This window comes from Tyto alba, unplaced genomic scaffold (genome assembly GCF_018691265.1).
Source record: "Tyto alba isolate M040663 unplaced genomic scaffold, T.alba_DEE_v4.0 Super-Scaffold_27, whole genome shotgun sequence".
In the NCBI taxonomy this organism is placed as follows: Eukaryota; Metazoa; Chordata; class Aves; order Strigiformes; family Tytonidae; genus Tyto; species Tyto alba.
The window spans coordinates 23,176,635-23,191,592 of NW_024881301.1; the positions used below are offsets into that span (position 1 = coordinate 23,176,635).

The 14,958-nt window shown below is 43.6% G+C and overlaps 1 protein-coding gene across 3 annotated transcripts; it reads right to left on the reverse strand.

Annotated features, from left to right (window-relative positions):
- Positions 1-3,504: 3,504 nt before the first annotated feature.
- Positions 3,505-14,598, reverse strand: PDCD6 (programmed cell death 6). 3 transcript variants are annotated; one of them, XM_033004340.2, is made up of 6 exons: positions 14,403-14,598; positions 11,670-11,731; positions 7,664-7,708; positions 6,531-6,683; positions 5,759-5,868; positions 3,505-4,049 (listed from the first exon to the last, which is right to left on the reverse strand). In XM_033004340.2, the coding sequence occupies exons 1-6, from the start codon at positions 14,483-14,485 to the stop codon at positions 3,951-3,953; spliced, it is 552 nt and encodes a 183-aa protein (XP_032860231.2). In that variant the 5' UTR covers positions 14,486-14,598; the 3' UTR covers positions 3,505-3,950. The 3 variants fall into 3 exon arrangements, with proteins under 3 accessions (XP_032860231.2, XP_032860230.2, XP_032860228.1); XM_033004339.2 differs by having other exon boundaries at positions 6,525-6,683; positions 14,403-14,595; XM_033004337.2 differs by lacking the exon at positions 14,403-14,598 and adding an exon at positions 9,540-9,623 and having other exon boundaries at positions 6,525-6,683.
- Positions 14,599-14,958: the final 360 nt, after the last annotated feature.

Genomic DNA, 14,958 nt, shown 5'->3' on the forward strand with positions numbered 1-14,958 from the left:
GCTTGTGGTAGAGAGCTCTTTTTCCCCACTTTTCACTCCCTTTGGGATGTCAGTACCATTACTGCATATCCCCGTGGCATACAGGAGCTGGATGATCTCTGCCCAAATTAAATGCTTTTTCTGCCTACGCGTTCCCTTCTTTTGTTCTGGGGAATAGTTCCTGTCCCTGCTTCTTGTTGTGCAGGGTCCTGCACTGGGGTGACAGTTCTTGCATTTTGAAATGGAGTTGTGAGTAGTGACCAAGTTAAGAGAGGAAATGCTTTGCATCATTGATTTACTACAGGTTTCCTGAGCTGTAGGTGGCATTTGGAGTCTTATAAATACCCTTCCCTTCTCTCTTTCAATTTTCAGTTCTTACCAAAATCAGTGAATTTCTTGAGATAATTGTCTGCTGGTTCTTATATATAAGCACTATCACGTAGGGATTTTTTTTTTTAAGCTGAAGGTATTGTGTAATGTGCAGTCCAAGCCTCCTTATCTCTTATGTACAATTACTACCAGCAGTGTGGTGTTCTCAGTTTCTTTCAGTCACTTGGCTGAGCCAGTTTCAGCTGCATCACTGCTTTCTCCTTAATTCTCTTTTTTTCTTTCTTATTTCCAAAGATGAACTCAGCTTTGGAAATAAAGAGCTTTGTGCAGTATCTGTACTGAACCTGGCCTGGGGTCTGCTGCTTGGTGCACCCGGGTGTAGCTGACTTCTGGTCTGTATTTGTCACCTCTGCAACTGGTTTCAGAGATTTGTTTTTTTTTTTTTTTTCTTTTTTTCCATGTCCTATGCCTGCAAACAGGTACAGCTGACTTGTTTAACAGAAGTAACATCTTTCTTATTGCAGGAACACATTCCTACTTGGAGTTCAGTTCCATAGAATCATAGGACGGTCGTACTCGCGTATAGAATTGTGAGTATGAAGTATCACTTGGAGAGCTTCTGTGACACCTTCCCTTCCTTCATAGGGCCAGGTACTTGCAACTTGGACTGTTTTCTTTTACATGATCCACCCTCAGCATCTGTTTGCCTGTTTCACTACTTTCTCTAGCCAGCAGCTCACCTGACAAACATGACTTCTGAGAGATGGTGACTGGATTCTGCCTTACTCATTCTCACTCAGTTGAACCCCGCCACCTTTAGAAGGGGATTCAGATGACAGTAGGAAGAGAAAAGCAGAAATCCAGGCTTCAGACCTTTTTGGAACCTGGCCAGCAGTGTCCCCAAAGGCACCAAGTAAAAAGACCTCAGAAAAGAAAAAAAAAAATGTGCCTTGGCAATTCTGTCATCCTACCAGTTACTTCTTCAACAGGCTAGCGTAAGCCAAGACCTCCTCTTGCTTCTGTTTTCCTGCATTGGCCAGTTTCCTTGAATCAACCTCTGGCTACTCCTTACTCTGAAGGAAACCCCTTTGTCTTGTCTTGCTCCCATGTAGTATAGAACTGGAGCAGGAGGAGTCCTCTGCCTGTTCCTGTTTCTCTAGACTCTGGTCCTTCAAGAACCAACCTTCACAAGGTGGGCAGTGATAGCCTGCAGACCAGCATCACGTTAACTGCTTGCCAGCCATCAGCACTAATACAGCTACCCTACAGGCTTTGGCCCTGAGGCAAGAGTTTTGAGGCTGCACCAGAGCCCTTAGAACCAATTTCACATTTCCCCCAAAAGCCATTGATAAAAATCCCGACTAGAACATGCTTTGGGGGATAAACAGTCTACTCCCCAGCCAGTTTCTTGGTCTGTGCTGTACCTGCTTTCCCAGCTTCGGAAGCATCCGTTTCCCAGAGGGACCAGGGTCACTCCAGCCCAGAGCGCTTTGGTGATTCTCTGCAGCAGCAAGGCTCCTTTGGGAAGTGCTGCAGCCAGTTGTTCTACACGGAGGACAGGGATGTATAACAAGGTTGGCTGGAAAAGGAGACACCCTTCACAGGAGGCAACTTGGGAGACTTCCCAGGTTCCAGCTTTTTTCGTTTTGTACCTCAAACCTATTGATGAGCCTCAGAACGCTTCCCAGAAGTACTGCCTTTCATTTGGGTGGATGTGTGACCTAAAGGGATGGATTCCTTAGTGGGAAAGGAATGGGACCATTTAATGGAGAAGTTCTTTTGAGCCCAAAACTTTGGGGCTCCTCTTGCATTGTTTTGTTTCTGAAGAGAACATCTATAGCGGTTGTCTCAGCCTTCTGAGGAGGTGATGTTCAAGCAGTAACTGGTGAAAGTCTTTCTCCCTTGTCTTAAATGTAACTTTCACAGTTCATCCAGAGCTGTTGGAGGGGGTGGTCTCTGACATCAGTCATTATTCCTGCTCTCTCACTTTATGCAGGAACAACCCTTGCCCCTTGGGAGAGCTCCTTGTTTTGGTGTGCTTGTGCAGTGGAGACCATTGGTCTTTCCCCAGGTACTTCACACCAGAAAAGCCTTTAGAAAACGTTGCTGAACTCCCAGTGACTGATTATCACTTGACAACTAGTAGCAGCTTCTCTGCACTACAGATGTTTGGTAACTGCCTGGTTGCCACTTGGCTGGCTCCACCCTGACACTACTCTGGCAGGGACACTTGGGAATAACATGGTAATGCTGATTTTTTTTTTTTTTTTTTTTTTAGGATTTTTTTTTTTTTTTTTTAGGTAGGATGTAATTTCTGTGTCTGGACCCAAACCCTCTGCATAATCGCTTGGAATATCTGCTTGATATCTGCTTGAGATCACTGACAGCATCAGTTTATGTATAGGCACTCCCACAACAGCAGCTTACCTGCCTGGGGCTGTAATTATGACATTTGAAGCGAAAGGGCAGGTGTGGGCTGCCTGCATACAGTGAGCTGGGGATGGGAAAGGAGCCAGGAATAAATCAGTATTGCTACAGTTTAAGAAAAGTCTTTGGATAAAAGCTAAAAGCTCTTGCCTGTAAATATATCCTGAAGAGTCTCACTTACAGGTGAGTAATATTGCTGCTTGAGTACTTTTAAGGAAGTATTTTAGGTAGTGCTCTGGTGTAAGATTTTCTTAGAGCAGTCTAAGAACTTGTTAACTTCTCTTTGCTTCCTCCAAGTTACTGCAGGATAGGGGGTGGGGCAGGAATCTCTCATTACTGCTTTGCTTCAGGTTTTCCACCATGTCCCTCACCAACTGTAAATGGTGAGATGGAGGGTGGGGTTAGGAGAAGGTTTGACTGTCACTCCAAGGCCACTTCAAGTAAGTGCTTTCATACAAAAAGGAAGACTATTGCTGTTAAGTGAGCCCACTGAGCAGAGGGAACTGAACTATACATCCAGGGTTGTAAGAGTTTATTTTTGTAGGGAACTCAGTGAGGAAGATGCAGTATTAGACAGAGGTGTGAAAGAGTTCTACTTGAAGATGTCCCAAGAATACCCTGGAAAGGAGGAGGCAGCTAGAAAAGGTGAGAATAAAAGGCTATTGCTGTTAAGTGGGAGGGACCCCTAAACCACAGAAAACTAGAATGCAGGAATAAAACCACCACCCCCTTGAAAAAAGCTGTATAAAAGTGAAGTAGGCTATAAAAGTTGGTCTAATATTTTTATTTAATTTTAAATTCTGTATTAAAAATTAATACATTAAACTCTTATAAAAGTAAGGCACATGCAAAACGTTGTGCAACTTCAGACTTTCAACTCTCTTATAAACTAACAAGCATTATTTTAATTTGGCATTTCTAAAGAGTCATTTTTCTCCATGCAGGATATGTGGAAGAGGGTTAAGTTTGATACCGCACCACTTAAATCTAGATTCTGTGCTTTCTGTACTACAGTAAGCGGAGATGGTCATATCGTACAGCTATACAAAATAAAAAACCAACTCAAGTACAGACTCTGAAGGTGACGACCGACATACAAAATTTAAGAATGTGAAGTTCTATCCATTATAATACATCAATAATCTTATTCAGTAGGGGATGATTTGGCAGCTCCAGTCCATGTAATGCCAGTGTGCAATTCCTAGTTATCAGTGTCATACGATGCTGAAGACCATGGAAAGGTATTGCTCATAGGACACCTGAATCCAGCCATCTTGATCAGTATCGTATCGTCGGAACACGTCAGTCAGCCTCTGAAAATGGGGAAAAAGCCACACATTTTTGTACACCGGGAAAGTTCAGGCTGCCATTTATTCCCCTTGCCACTTAGGTTTCTACGGCATTATGAACACTTCCTGCTCATCCCCTCTCTAGGCACTTGATATGCACAAGACTCTAGAGGTAGCTCTTTGCCATGGCTCATGCCTGAGCTCTGAAACCACCTTATAGAATACCCAAGGCTATCTAGGCACTCCTTTATAGAAGCACAGAGCAGTTTGGGTTGGAAAGGACTTCAAAGATCACCTGGTTCCATCCCCCCTGCCCCGGGCAGGGCCCCCTTCCCCCAGCCCAGGGGGCTCCCAGCCCCGTCCAACCTGGCCCTGAACCCTTCCAGGGAGGGGGCACCCACAGCTGCTCTGGGCACCCTGGGCCAGGGCCTCACACCCCACACAGGGAAGAACTTCTTCCTTACATCTAATCTTAAGAACAGACAGCTTTTTAGAACTGGCTTTAAAATGGTGTGTGGGTGGGTGTGTGTGGGGGGGTGTGTGTGTGGAAACAATGCACAGTTCTCATGGGACATTTGAGTCAGCTGGAGACAGAATCCATTGAGTACCTTGCCCATTTCTCATCTTCTAGCCAAATATGCTTTACGTATCATTAATCTCTGAGTTGTCCCTGTATAACCCCAGAGATGCAAGGGTAGGGAGATACCCACCAGCATGGTTCCACTATCACCAGCTGAATGATACTGCATTTCAAAGCCCTCTTCACTGCAGTTTAAGTTTAGAACTAAGTATAATCAGCTTATAAAGGCAACTGATATTTCAGCAGACTTAGGGGTCATAGACGTAAAGCTAAAATGAGAAGAACAGAATACCCATATGCAAATAACTGAGATACTACTGTTACAGGGCACTGCTTTCTCTTCATGTTGCATATTGGAAGATATCTTAAGATTGTTGCAATGCTGGCAATGTAAGAACGACCTTTCTCCTATCCTACTAAAACTCAGCTTGTCCACTACTGCAGTTTCCCAACTTTTCCCCAAAGTCTTACATACATTTCAGAAAAGTCAGATACACTTAGAGAAACCTTAAGCAGTGAGGTGAAGAATCATCCAGTGATTGTTTTCTAAACAAAAGAATACACCTGTAAAACTACCATTCTATTTATTTACATATATATATGTATTTTCCACACATGCATTTCTGTTACTGAAAGGATTTTTTGTTTGAAATGTTTTTTACTACCCTTGCCCCTGCAGGAACAAGTGACAAAAGACTGAATAATTTAGTTGCTAGGTCAAATTCCTGTTAGTCAGAGCCTTAAATAGAGATATATACAAAACCCAATTCAGATTATGAGACTTATGTGCACCACAAGACATGACATACTCCAGTCTTAACACACTCAAGATCCAGAGGAAGTGTGTGTATTAAACTAATGGAAATAGTCTTAAGTGTTTTCCTTTTAAAACACTGAGACTATTTTACATTTTTTTACCCCATTAAAAAGTATTTAACAGCTCAAAAAAATTGTATCAAATTTACTTGTGATACAAATGGATAACAAGTGAGACCAATAAATGAAGATGTTTCTAGCACCTCTCGTATACTTTATTCAAATGGTTTATTTATAAGCAAGTTCTAGATCCAATATTATAGTTAAATGAAGAACCATAAAAGTTTAAGAAAAGGGGATTTTTTTTTTTTTCAGTAAAGTACATCTCCTTTCTTACCTGTAAAACAACACAGCACTGAATAAAGTCATCAAAAGCAACTTGTCCTCTTCCTTGTCTGTCAAATTTCCGAATAAGGATATCATAGAATTGATCAGACAGTCGGTAACCTTGGAAAAGAGAAATGCTTTAAAAGGTTTCAATTACTGCAGTTCTATAAAAAGAACTAGGCTGTTCAGCAAGCATGTATAACAAAACCAGAAAACAGTAAGCAGTTACAAGAGACAGTTTTTCTTTTTGCCAAGTATCTCTGTGTTAAGCTAAAATGCACGCAGTAAAACCCATGCTTTTAATAGTTTTATAGACAGAGTCACAGTAAACATAATTACTGATTAAAGTGACCAGATGGTTGAGGGAACCCTTGGGGCTGCAACTCACGTTTTTGTAAGTGAGGTCAAATGGAAGTTCCTTTTGCCACCAGAATGCTACTGTAGCACAGGCAGCTGGCTTAGGTTTAAAAAGCAGCAAGCCGTATCGAGCACCTCTCTAAGGTCAGACATTTACCTGAAGGATCAGTAATGCTCTCAGAGCAGCTAACAGGAGAGACAGAAAACATTCCACACATCCAGTTTCATGTGTTCCATTAAAGGAAATAGCTTAAAAGGTGTTTGTGGCGTAGATAAAGTTACCTCATCCCTAAAAAGGACAAGCACATTTCACCCGCCTCATTTGCAGTCACATCTGTCGGAGCAGTGCAGCCCTACTGGTACAGAGTTCATATGGTTACATAACCCAATCATAAAAGCCGTAATTACAAATGAATTACCAAAACCTGTTAGTGCTTGCTTTAGTTCATTTTTGTCGATCATTCCAGAATTGTCTCTGTCATATGTTCGAAAGACATTTTGCCAGTCTGAGATGTACTTCCAGACCCCGGTGAATTCGTTGAAGTTTACACCACCTTTGTTTTCTCTGTCAAACATGCCTGAAATAAAAAATAAGAAACACAAATAAAACCTTAATCATACTACTCTTCAGTAAGATCTGCCAGTATTGTAAGAAGGAAGCGAGAGGAAGACAGAGAAGAAATTACAAAAATGCAGGTGATACTTTGGAAAGTGCCAAAAAATCAGCTTTCCACTGAAGGTGGGTAAGATAAAGCAAGATAAAAGGGAACCAAAATGCATCACAAAATACTTGTTTTCCCTGGGTTTTCATTTCCACTCTGAAAGTTTTTAGGGCTTGATTGATCATCCAGTGACAAAGAGAGAGGGGGGATGTTCTTTTCTAAGGATTCATGGAAAGTCTGCAATATCTATTGACTGCCAAAAAGTGCCGGGATGTTCATCTGCATGTGACTTCCTGATACCGTCACCACACAAGCAGCACGCTGCACAGCGATGGAGCGCAGACTGCTCAGAAATACTTACAAAAAACAAAGCAAAACACTTAGTTCTTGAATTTATGAACTGTATGATAGAAAAGATTTTTTGTGCTTGGATTTTTATCCTTCTGTTCTACCACCATCGTCCTCCACACTACTGGCAATTATTTTAGGACACTAAAGAATTCAAGCTTTGCAAAGCTTCTGTTTGGTCTTTTTAGAGCAGAACATAGGATTAAAATGCAAGACAGGAAAAACAGTTACAAAGACAAGTTGTATAATCTCTTTTTAGAATATTTACGCTGACAATTTCCCCATGCATAAATTACATTTACTATCTATTCAGCTGTACAGTAATATTTTCTCAGGCTACTTTGACAACTGCACTTGTCTACATGCAAAGGGATCCCTGTATTATTCAAAAGGGAAAATATATTTTTTTTTTAACTTACTAATGCTGAGCTGTCTGGAATAAAAAAAAACAAAAAAAAAAAAACAGTGCAGCAATTGATAGCATTCTCAATCATCTGAACAGATCACAAAACAGTATCTCGACTTTTACATCACACAACCACACTCACCAAGAATCGACCTGACCGTTGCTGGATTAAATGGAGTCCACGTGCCTGAAACAGAAAAAATTACTTAGTTCTTCAATACTAAGTAACATTTAAAAAAAAATGCAACCAACCAAAAAATTAGAAAAGAACTTAAACAGTGAACTCGGAGCTAGATGACATGGAGCTGGCATATTCTAAAGTAAGTCTGCTTTGAAGTAATTATGTTCTTGACCATTCAGAGACGATTTCAGAACAGTACTTTACAGGTACTACACAGAAACCAGTACCTTCCAGGCCGCACCATAAAAACCCCCCAACACCCAAAAGCGTGGAAGAACTATGAAGGATATTTTTCATCCCAGGTAATCAGGAGGTATTGGATAAAAGGCAAGATCAAACTGAAGTCCCACTTTTTCTACTGCTGGGAGCAGAATAGTTTTAAGTTATAACTCAAACAAAGCCTCATACCCATTCCTCAGTAAAAAGCCATCTACTTATTTCCTATTTTACAGGTGGGTTACTCCAGGGCATTTATTTTTTGACAGAGTTGGAAAGGTTTCCTAACATGGCATAACCACGCAGTGCAATTCAGAGTTGAGTTTAGTAAAAATCCCACCTCCACCGCTAAATCAATTGATTTATACAATTGGTATGTTCAGGCCAAGAAATGTTGCTGCTTGAAAGGGCCTGAGCAGTAACCGTCTGAAGAGGAGCTTTGTAATTCTCTGTGTATTTTGCCAGGCTAGTCACTCTGGACTAGTTTTTACTCTGGTGGAAGCATTCCAGAGTGCTAGGAAGCATCCAGCTTTAAATTAAGAGAAATGCTGTGCTTCAGCTGGAATTTCACCATCAATTCCCTAGAAGCTGTGAAGGTACCAGGAGGAGCAAGAAGCGTGGGTTAATTCCGCTGAGGTTGAGTGCCGGGACCAGGAGGGAACCAGCAGGAGGAGGGGCAGTGCGGGGGCATTTGCAGCTGCAGGTCGCTGACCACGAGTGGCCGACAGAGGGGCTGCGTGGGTGTGGAGCTGGCTCCGGGAAGGCACGGAGGCGGCTTTGCTGGATCAAGCGGCGGCGCTGTACGCAGCGCTTACACCCCCACTGAATTTCTCCCATAGAAGGGAAACTCTATCAGTGGAAGTCTACGGATGCAGCAATGGGGAAGAGCCCTATACTGTAGGCAGGCTGTGTGACTGTTTGCACAGGAAGAAACGTAAGCAGGGAAGAGGAAAAACTGCTCTGAAAACGCTTAAGCAGTATTTTAGACAGAGAACATCAGTACCTTGCAGTTGTACGTCTCCTGATGAAAATAAAAAAGTAATGGAATTATTAATAGGCTGCCAGCATTTAACTCTGAATAGAATAGAGGAAAAAGGGAAAACACAGTTTGGAATTTAACTTATTTCATGTTGAAATTTTCAAGAGACTCATACAGATGCTGTATTGTGAAACCAGAGCGACTCCAGCGCTGAGGAACTGTACTGATTTCAGCCCATTCCAACAAACAGTAGATGACTGTTCCCCTTCCCTGGCTTTACTATTAACTTTACATGGCAGCACATTAAAAAACCCAAGCAGGAAGCACAGGATATTATTGTGCAAACAACTACACGAAGTGATGATCAGTCACTCCCAGGTAAGTAGACTTATTTGCATGAACTTGACACGTTCAAAAGCTGAATGTCAAAACCACATTGAACTTCAAATTTTAATGAGCACTACGCAGACTATTCTAAGTGTTTTAGAAATTAACACATAACATTCTATTAGCTCATGTTAGATTGCAGGAGACAGCTACACACGACCAGCCACTAGAGGATGTATTTTGAAAAGAACATAGTGAAATGTTAGTGACTTTGGTGTACAAGATCCAGAATCTCTTGGAATGAAGGAAGCTTACAGTTCTGTAAATATTCTGTCTAACAGTGAATTCACTTGGTGGGGATTCTTCATAACTGCAAATCAGTGAAACTGTTAATCTACACTGTAAATAAGGAAAGAAAAGAGTTCAGATAGTCATCACTGCCTATTACCCTTAAATTCAATCAGATGAGAAGATATGTAAAATACATGAGGTTTAAGATGGCAGGTAAAGCCAGGTTCCCACATGGTTATAAACAGCACCATAATCTTAAATGAAAACAGTAACATAATCAATTTAACTTAGCTTCTGCTGAAGTTGTTATTCAAAATAGTATTTTAGTCATAGATTGGGTGCAGCATCTACCATATATTGCTTTTAATTGATTAGGTACATTATTAAATAATCTAGTAAATCCAGTGCAGTTACAAGACCACAATTTTACTACATATAGCCATCCAAATTTATTTCAAGTCAGGAGATTACTGACAAAAAGAAGGCTTTCAGTCTACATGCACTGCACCTCACAACATCAGTTTAAGCCCTCAGTCACAGGAAGGATGAAGAAATTAAACCTTGGGAGAAGAACTTGATATGGACTCAAGGTGCACAAACAGCTTCAATATGCATTTTTTCAGATTTCTAAGTGGGAAAAAAAAAAAACTCACAAAGGACAACCTTACCCACCCGAAGTCACCAGAGGAAAGTAAAAACAAGCTACTGGAAAATGTTTTTATTTTGCTTCCGTTTTGTCCTCGTTTCAGCTAGGATAGAGCTATTTGCTTTGGGTTTTTTCCTTCCTTCTTAGTAGCCTGAATAGTGCTGTGTTTTGGATTCAGTATGGGATTTGGTATGAGAATAATGTTGATAATGTGCTGACATTTTTAGTTGTTGCTGAGAACTCAGGGACTTTCCAACTTCTCATGTCCTGCTAGTGTGCAGGTACACGAGAAGCTGGGGGAAGCATAGCCAAAACAACAGACCCAAACTGGCCAGTGGAATATTCCATATCTCCTCCTGTCACGCTCAGTATATAGATAAGGGTTGATCAGGAAGCTCCGCTCGGGCTCTCAGGACAGTGTTTTCAAGATTCTCTCTTCTCTGGGATCGGTAGCTGGGAACAGGCTGGGCATCAGTCAGCAGGGAGTGAGCAATTCCACTGTACATTTCCCATTTGTATTTTCTATTATTATCATTAATTTAATTTTATTTTAATTGCTAAATTGCTTTTATCTCAACCTACAAATCTCCTTACCCCTACCCCTCCAACTCTCTCTCCCATTCCCTGGGGTGGGGGGTGAGCAAGCGGCTCTGTGGTGTTTGGCTGCTGGCCAGCTTTAAACCACGACACCCAGTTGCCCTTTAAGCACTGTGACAGGGAACTGACAAACTACCAGAAAGTTTTATTACTAGATCTGGAGTGCATCTTTCTACTTTGTTAGAAAAAACACCCAAACATGACTCAGTTGGAGAAAAAAAAAAAAATTAAATTTATCATCTTCAATTCCTGCACCCTACTGTATGAAAACATTTTCTGTGCAGTAAAAAGGCTGGTTGTAAACATCTGATCTTTGTCCAGGTTATACACTGATCCTGGTTAAAAAACAAAGGTTCAGTAGTGATAAAAGAAGAATATGTAAATCACCATTTATGTTTTCTATGAAGCAGAACTGGAAAAAATAAAGGAATGTGCACATCTTCATTCCCCAGAATACAAATCAGTAATGTTTACAACAGGTACTTGGTTTATAATGGATTCTTACTAATATCCACCAAACCCAGAAAACTTCCTATGAAATCTGAAAAAAAAAAAAAACAAAACCAAAAAACAAACAAACAAAACAAAAAAGCAAACAAACAAACAAACAAAACACAAAAAAACCCCAAACAAACAAACAAAAAACAACAAAACAAAACAAAAAAAAACAGAACCCAAAACAGGAACAACAGGCTCGGGGAAAAAAAAAAAAAAAAAAAAAAGTCAGGAAGGTTACCCACTTTTTCCCCCCTCTTCAGCCTTTTGCTGTAGATTAAGTAGTATTAATCAGTGGTAGAAACATTCTCTCCACCTATCAAAGAATTATGGCATCAAGTAACCAGTCTCACATGAAATTTAACATTAAGTTAATGAGCTTAATGGAATACCTCACTGCTCATTTACAGACTTACCATTGGATAATGCCTGCTGAAGTTCATTATCAGATATTATTCCACTCCTATCTTTATCAACCCTGAGGAAAAGAAAAAAGAAAAAAAAAAAAGAGCAGTAAGCTTTAAATGGCTGAAATGAACAGGTTCCACTCAGAGAAGACTTCCAACATTCTGGTTCTTACCAGATAAGATAAATCTTTTCCTGAAAATTCACTGATTGCATTTTACCTAGTAAACCCCATTCACAGTTACTGCAAATTAAATGCTTCATTCAGACCGGTGAGACATTCTGGAACAGGATAAAAGCTACAAAAACCCTACAAGACTTTCTTAGGTGTGAAGAGAAACACAAAACCACACTGACAATGAAACAATTTGGGCACACTCCACACAATAAAGAATTTTTATTTATTTATTTTTAAAAGAACTGCAGAGCACACCATGCTCATTAAATCCACAAAATGCCTAATGTCACAGTAGCAAGCTGTTTGGCTCCCAAACTGGAGCCCAAGTTTGGCACCGGGTTTCTCTCAGGAAGATGTTGGCAATGGAGAGAAAGCCACTACCATAACTAGGGTGAAGTTCTGGAAGAACTGACTGCACGGCCTTGAGCCCTTTCCAAGGGGTTCAAAAAGTGAAAAAGCACAGGCAGGTGCCAGCTTCCATTGAGCCTTCGCAGTCTACCTGTCTTAGAGAATGGAGTTCTACCCCAAAATTAATAAACTAAGTAATTTCTACCCAAATAAAGCAGGATCATGCCTTCTCTCAGATACCTGGAAGCGGTGGGGACTGCCCTCCATTTTATACGAGGGCCTTCCCCTTGGCACGGACAGTTTTTGTTTCCCCTCAGTTACTACCATCCCAAAGCAGAGTCCTGCTCAGCTGATCTCTCTGTAGATGATGTTGCCTTCTTTCAGTCCTTGTTGTCTTTTTCTAAACTTTTTCAGTTCATTCTACAATATTCCTTCCCTCTCTCCAAAACTCTATAAACCACATATAACATTCAAATTGCAAGCATAAATTGTATAGATTATAGTAACAAAAATATATATAGATTATAGTAACAAATTTTTTTTTTTTATTCTCCATTTCTTCTCTGGGTATTCCAAACGTTTTTTACCTTTTATGAACTGATACTAGGTGCTAAGCTGGTATTTTCATAAAAATGTGTTATGACCTACTTATCTCGCTCCTGAGCATCATCAGTCAACTTAGAGCACATTCATTTTATAGACAAAATGATGCAACGTTAAAGCGGGTCCTCCTCATCAACGTCAGGTATCTACTCTGGATTTCATCTGACCATCATATGGCGATCGCGATCTGGCCCCGGCAGGGTGGTACGACACTGTCAGTCCGGCCCCTGAGGAGCTCCTGCAAGTCTGCAGGGGCCTCACCTCCTGCGGGGATCGGCCAGTGCAACCACCAAACTTCATCTGACCATCCACCCCCTTCGCCCCCAGCGGCTCCTGAACATATCAAATAAAGGTGCCAGAACAGCTCCGTCTGTCAGTGCCGCACGTGACCACTTGATTTTCCTTTTAGTCTGTCATTTACCCACCAAAGGACCCTCCCTGTCAATCTACATGTACGGGATTTCTTTACAGGTCTTCTTCCATATGCCAAGAGACTCTTTGGAAACTACACACATAACATCAATTGCACCAGTTCTAGCCCCCGTATCCATACTCAATCCTCATCAAACATATTCCAAGACTTACACAGCAGTCTGCCAGATGGGAATGCTTTCAGTAAAAGCTGTGCAACTCTCCTGACCAGCTACATTATTTAAAATGGTTTCTACTGGTTTGCCTGGTGCAGGAGTCAGGTCGTTGATCTGTTTCTGCCTGGACCCTTTAAAAAAAAAGACATGGCATCAAGCATGCCTCCTCCAAATTCTCAGATGAAGCGGTTTCAGGGAAGGCTGGGTGGGTAAGCTGCCACATTCCTGAGTCACCCCTGAGCTACTAAGTCAACACTAGCCAGTTTTAGCAACTTACTACTGTTTGTCTACTCCTTAAATCTCTTCTTGCTGTCACTTGAGTCAAGACAGATCCTCTGACACATTTCCCATAAAAACAGATCCAACCCAGGAATGGATTCCTCAGTTTGATCATGAGACACAAAAGTAAAAAACTCCTTTAGCTTATTTGCTACCATGGCCTCAGCAGCGTGGTTTTCAGCACAGGCCTGTGCCTCCCTCACAGGTTCCTACTCAGGCTGTATTCAAGAGGATATTTGTTGGTAGCTTTAAAGTTTTCCATTCAGCATTTACCGGATTCCCTTTTCCGAGCCTTCCTGCGCTGCCACACTGATCCTCCTGACTTTACAATCCTTTCCCGATTCTCAAGTCACAAATTACTTCGGCGTTTTCAAGGTTACCTCCTCGCTCCCTCCCCGGCTCTGAAATACAGCCGCACTTACGCCACCTCAAGCCCTTCTGAAAGCTCCCCCTCGGATTCCTGCTGCACGGGCACCACCGCCCTGCCAGGCCCCGAGGCTGCCCAAACCCCCCTCCCGGGGCCGCTCACCAGGCTTTCCCGCAGCAGCTCAACGTTCCCGGGCACCTCCCACCGCCCCCTCAGGCGGCGGCGGCCCCGGGAGGGCCCGGCCCGGCCACTCACCCGCCCGGACGCGGCGGGAGGAGGGTGGCGGCGGGCCCGGCCCAGCCCGGCCCGGCCCGGCCCGGCGGGGAGGGGAAGGGAGAGCCCCCCCTCAGCGAAGACCCCCCTCGGGGCGCGGCGGCCTCACCTCTGGAAGACGTTCCACAGGAAGGCGGGGTCGGAGAGCGCGGCCCCGCCGCCGTTGGGCCGGTACTGATACCCCGCCGCCATGGCCGCCCCCCGCCGCCGGGCAGCCCCAGCCTTCCGCCCCGCGCTTCCGGCACCGGCCGCCGCCTGACGCGGTGACGGCGCCGGTGACGTCGTCCGGTGAGCCGAGAAGGCGGGCGGGCCCCGCCCCGCCCCGCCCCGGGGAATCCCGCGAGGCGCCGCCCACCCCCCGCGGCCCGGTGGAGGCGGGGGGCGGGCGACGCTTCCCCCCGGCGTTAGCAGGCGCGGCGGGTGGCTGCCCCCGGCTTTCCCGCGGGGACGGAGCCTTCGGCGGCTCCCGAGGGGCTCCTGCGGCCTCCAGCAGCGGCCTCGGCGGCGGGGCGGGGCGGGGCGGGGCGGGGCAGCCCGCCGGAGGGTGGGGCGGGGCGGAGGCTTCTGGCCCTCAGGCGAGGGCGGCGGCCGCGCCGGTCACCGCTCCCCGGCAGGCAACGGAGTGAGGGGGGGCGGTTTGTCACGGGGGTGGGGAACAGCGACAG